Consider the following 4,929-nt stretch of genomic DNA (forward strand, 5'->3'; position numbering starts at 1 on the left):
GGTGACCCCTGCCAGAAAAATTTAAGCTGCCACACCCGTCTTTCGAGTTTGGGCTCTATAGCTTTCCACCTTTTGTGTGACTAGGCAGTATACTTCCCCTCTCTGAACTTCACTTTTATACATGAGAATCCCCGTTCAGAAGTGTGTGTAACGATCTAAAGAGACAACAATTAGCACACTTGCTAATGAAGGCAGTCAGGCCAACTCTCAGGTTACAGACTTATAAGGCATAATAGTATTATGAGGAAAACAAAACTATCTCACTTCCTAATTTTGGCTAGTCCTGTATTTCCAAGAACTGTGAGTTCTCAATTTTCAGATAACTACCCTCTCCAAACCTCAATTTTCATCTCAGCTGTTTCCAGCTTTGCCCTTACTACAAAATTTTGCTAGCCAGCCCATCGAGAAACCCTTCAGTCTCAGGTGCTGTCAGGGGGACTGGACCCTTCCAGGTGTACTCTGCAGGCAGAGGTGGGGCTAGAGTCTCATCTAGGTGCTAAGCATGCAGGGGCACAGCCTGTTTGAGTCAACAGCTCCCCAAGTCTAATGTCCAGGTTAGCCAGGTGTCCTGCCAGTCTCTGGTTCTTGCAGCTCTATTCTGAAAGCTCAGACCAACACCTGGGTTGTAGTCATTCTTGGAAAAGGATCCCCCATACCCAAGTTGTTCTGGCTCATCTTTCCTTCTTAATGCCTGAACCCTAAGCCAGGAAATTAAGGCAGCATAAGTCCTGCACCAGCCTAATCTCCCAGAACTGATCTCTGAGGTGCCTGTCCACAAGTGACCTCTACGCTTAGCCCTATACCCACAGGCAAGTTCCTGGGCAGGTCTGATCTTAGAAGCCAGAGAAAAGGGAGGGCTCCAGGTCATAGCAGACCCTCCCCTGAGTGTTTAAAATGCTGGAGCTGGCTCTTGCTGTTCAGTGGTTTCTTGGCGACACCAGGCAGAAGAGTTCCAGCATTACCTCTCCTAGCTTCTCATAGCAGTCAGCCTTGGACTTTGGGGATTTGCCAGAGTCAGAAGGATATCTCGGACTTTCTCCAAGTTCTTGACTACTCACTCCTTCAGCAGGTAGGGACAACTGGTCTCCAGGGTGTAGGGGCAGGGAGTGTGGCTTTTCCGAAGGCCCAAAACTTGCAGAACTGGACAAATGCATTCTACTTTGGGGGATCCACTGTAGAGCACACCTCATGTCCCAGGTCTAACTCATATACCCAGCTGTTTCTCTCCTGAGATCCCTCTCCACCTTGGGCAATGATCCTAGGAGTTGAATTGGAGACCTCGGAAAACCTGGTTCTCCGGTTTCCTTTGCTTTGCTTGTCACCCACCTGGCCAGCGCAAAAGCCTCTGGATGCGTCTCGGTGTCAGGGAGAGATAAGCAGCAGAACCGGGTAGAGTGCCACCAATCTGCTTCCCTTCCTGCCTACGCCCTTCGTGACCCTCTGGGGCTGTGCAGCTGGCCCTGTTGCTCACCCTCGGCTTCTTGCTCCTTTCCAGGGTATCTGAGCATCTGCACAGAATGAAGCTGGTTTCCATCATCCTGATATTCCTGGGTTCACTTGCCTTCCTAGGTGTGGACACTGCACAGTCAGATGCGTCCTCGCAGTGAGTTTGGGGCAGTGCTTTCTTCAGTCCTAATACATGGCAGTCAGGGAACACTGAGGGATGGTTTGAAGGGGTTAGAAGAAAGTGGAGATGGGAGCTGGCCTGGGCATCACTTGAACACAACCAAACACATCTGCTTGTGTTTTCTAGGCAGAATAAGTGGGCGCTAAGTAGTGGCAAGAGGGAACTGCAGGCATCCAGCACCAATTCCTCGGGACTCACTGGTGAGGAGATAGTTCTTAACTCGACTCTTGTTCCGCTCCAGGACAAGGAGAGCACATCGAAATCCCCACAAGCCAGGTAACTATGCCCTCTACAAAGGATGTGCCCTCTCTACTACTCTGGCCCCAGGAGGATTGTCCAGGCAGGACTGCAGCTCCAGGGGAGGGAGCAGGTCCCAGGTCCCTCAGGTTCTCTATGGCCCTGGTCCCAGGTGGTTAGGAACAAAGCTCTGGTTGGTGAAGTTTCAAGAGTCCTTTCTTCACAGCACTCCCAGCATAGCCCATATTGGATTCAAACACTACCGCCCTATGATGAACCCTGGCTCTCCTAGCTCTCCATGCCGCTTAGGGACGTGCATACTGCAGAAATTGGCCCAACGGATCTACCAGTTGACAGACAAAAGTAAAGATGCTGTGGCCCCCCAAAACAAGATCAGCCCTCAAGGCTATGGCCGCCGGCGCCGGCGTTCCCTGCCAGAGGTCCTCCAGGCCCAGACTGTGGTGTCCTCCCAAGAGCAGACACAGGCAACAGCAGCCTCCGGGGACGGGTGGCAGCAATGAACAGTTCAGCGAGCGTCCCACTAGTGTCTGCTTCACACCAGGGCATATTGAGACAAACCTGCAGAGATTTGCCTGGCTGCCACTGGGGGAGGCAGAGGAACCCAAGATCAAGCCAGGCTCACTCCACAAGCTGAGAAGTACAGACTGTTACTCTTCGGGGTAGGGGTCTGAGCCACTGCCTTGCCTGCTCATAAATTGGTTTCTCAAAGGGCTTAATAAGTCTCATTACTAATTGAACTGGGTTCCAAAACCCAGTAAGGAAAAGTGAAATGCTTGTTGTACAGCCAGAGGTCACTATCATATTTAAGATTGTTGCTGCCAAGGGATGGGCTTTTTTGTAACTTCAAATACATAGAGAGATTTTTTGTTTGTTATATATTGTATTAAAGGCATTTTAAAGGAAATTATATTGTTACCATCCCCTATTTTAAGATGTGAAAGTCTCAGCCAGGTATAACATGGTTTGGTTCTCTGTGTGTGTGTGTTTGTATATGTGTGTAAGGTGGAGAGCGCCTGATTACTGTTAGTGGAAGAAGAAAAGACATTATACCTCTTATAATCTATTTACTTAAAATATATGATCTTGGAAAAATTAAACCAATAAACTTTCTCAATGCTGATTCGTTCTCTGTTCATGCATCTAGGGAAGGGTGGTCTTGGTTTGGGTTGGCCTGGAAGTGCTGAAGTCTTACTTCATGCTTTGGGAAGATAGAACTGCAGTGTGGGTGCAAGCCAACATCTCTGTTCATGAGAGGTCAAACCCTCTTGTGCTGATTTCCAAGGTCCCAGAATGCCACTGTGCACTCAGGTGGTTAGGACCCAAGTCCATGCCTGGTGAGTCCAATGGAGCTCTGGCTCTTGTGTTTTCCCTTTCAGGATATATAGTTGGACGTTACAGGCTCAGTTCCCACAGGAGCTCCAGCCATGCCTGTGTAGTAAGTGCCATGGTGAAAAAGATTATCTAAAAGATCCCACCCCAAGTCTTCCCTTTTCTCCAACATAGTAAGTCAGAAGGAAAGCTGTGGTTTTGGGAAAATCCACAGACTTTGCCATCATCAAAGACTTGAAGATGCAGAGGTTATTTTTGTAAAAAAATATTTGTTGTGTATGTGTCTATGTGTGCATGTGTATGTGTACACTGGCTCACAGGCGGAGGCTGAAGGACAACTTTTGGCCTCCTAGCTTTATGTGGGTTCTAGGGCTCAAAATTGGGTCACCACACTTTGCAAGCTCTTTTCCTTGGCGAGCCAACTCAGCAGCCCTAGGTGTCATTTCTGTCACATGAACTGTAATCCAATGTTTCTCTGTATGGATGACACAGGTCTTGGAGAATGGCAGAGCACTTTAGTCAATCTATTCTAATGGCGACTTTATTCAGGCAGTTCTAAATATGGTATTGTCACTCAATGTGAAGCTAGCTGACAATTTCCCTCTCTTTCTCATAAGGAGTTCCCGATGACATTTTCTTCCTCTTGATAGGGACAACAGTGCATCTTTCTTATCTTGTCTTGAGACTCATCATGGTTTCTGTTATGATTTAATTGATGGGGATTTTGAGTCCTTCTCCATTCATCTCAGGACATCAGTTATACCACGGTCCTAGAAAGTAGCAGGTCTTTTAAGTGCATCAAAGAGACATAGATGTCCCTGAGCACAAAAAACAAGTTCCACGAGAAATAGAGACTTATGCTTGAGTTATGTTTCTGTCATGAGCTCTGTTGTCCATCTGGGTGCGCAAAACGAGTGTCCTGGGTGGGAGTTCACCAGCTTGTGTGGCAGCCAGACAAGGTTGGTAGGGTGAGCCCCAGTAGTTAGGCCAGACTGGGTCTGCTAGGTTGCACAAAATACTCCCAATTTTATGGGGTTCCTCATAGAACCTAAGCTAAGGCATAACCTAAATGTAAGTAGAGTTTATGTTACAGCTGCAGGTATTAAAAAGCTACTCAGGTAAATCCGACAAAATGTTCGCACATCTCTAGAAAACCCTCTGCTTGGATCCCAAGTCCTCACTGGGCCCTAGAATCCATAAGTGGGTCCCTAGCGCCCCCTGCTGTTAGTCACTCGTGGTCCCCGAGAGTGGTGGAAGTAGTATCAGCAGTTTAGTAAGTTCTCCTATGTGGGAGTCAACACATAGCCTTAAAGAAAGCGGAAAGAAAGAGAAAAAAAAAAGCGTTTTGCAGATGCTATCCAGGCTCCCCCCATCTGCACGCCGGCTTGCTGTGCCAGGACAAAGACTCAGCACCCTTACGCTGTGCAGGGAGCAGCTGCTGGCCAGAGGCAGGGGGACAGTCAGACGGACATGCAGCTGGAACCGTGTGCCTCAGAGGGCCTGAGACCTTCATTGTTCATAATCATTATTAGTATTTTAGTCTATACATTTTAGACACTTTAATACATCATAGACATATACATTATAGACACATAGACAAATACATCTAATACACAGGCACATATTTTTAAGAATGGAATCCTTGAGTGGGTGTGAAGAGCTGAATTAAACACATTTGTCAGTTTAAGGCAAATTGTCATTACCAATCTGTGTAA

The 4,929-nt window shown here is 47.5% G+C and overlaps 1 protein-coding gene across 1 annotated transcript; it reads left to right on the forward strand.

The window, feature by feature from the left end:
* The first annotated feature begins 1,517 nt into the window (after positions 1-1,517).
* LOC132651110 (pro-adrenomedullin-like) lies at positions 1,518-2,385 on the forward strand. Its single transcript, XM_060376403.1, has 4 exons — positions 1,518-1,603; positions 1,694-1,709; positions 1,758-1,903; positions 2,091-2,385. The coding sequence occupies exons 1-4, from the start codon at positions 1,518-1,520 to the stop codon at positions 2,383-2,385; spliced, it is 543 nt and encodes a 180-aa protein (XP_060232386.1).
* Positions 2,386-4,929: the final 2,544 nt, after the last annotated feature.

The sequence above is a fragment of the Meriones unguiculatus genome (genome assembly GCF_030254825.1).
Source record: "Meriones unguiculatus strain TT.TT164.6M chromosome 13 unlocalized genomic scaffold, Bangor_MerUng_6.1 Chr13_unordered_Scaffold_40, whole genome shotgun sequence".
Lineage (NCBI taxonomy): Eukaryota > Metazoa > Chordata > Mammalia > Rodentia > Muridae > Meriones > Meriones unguiculatus.

Coding starts and splice junctions, on each gene's coding strand:
- LOC132651110 (XM_060376403.1), top strand. CDS start 1,518: ATGAAGCTGGTTTCCATCATCCTGATATTCCTGGGTTCACTTGCCTTC. Junction 1,904..2,090: donor TCGAAATCCCCACAAGCCAG/GTAACTATGCCC, acceptor CTTTCTTCACAG/CACTCCCAGCATAGCCCATA.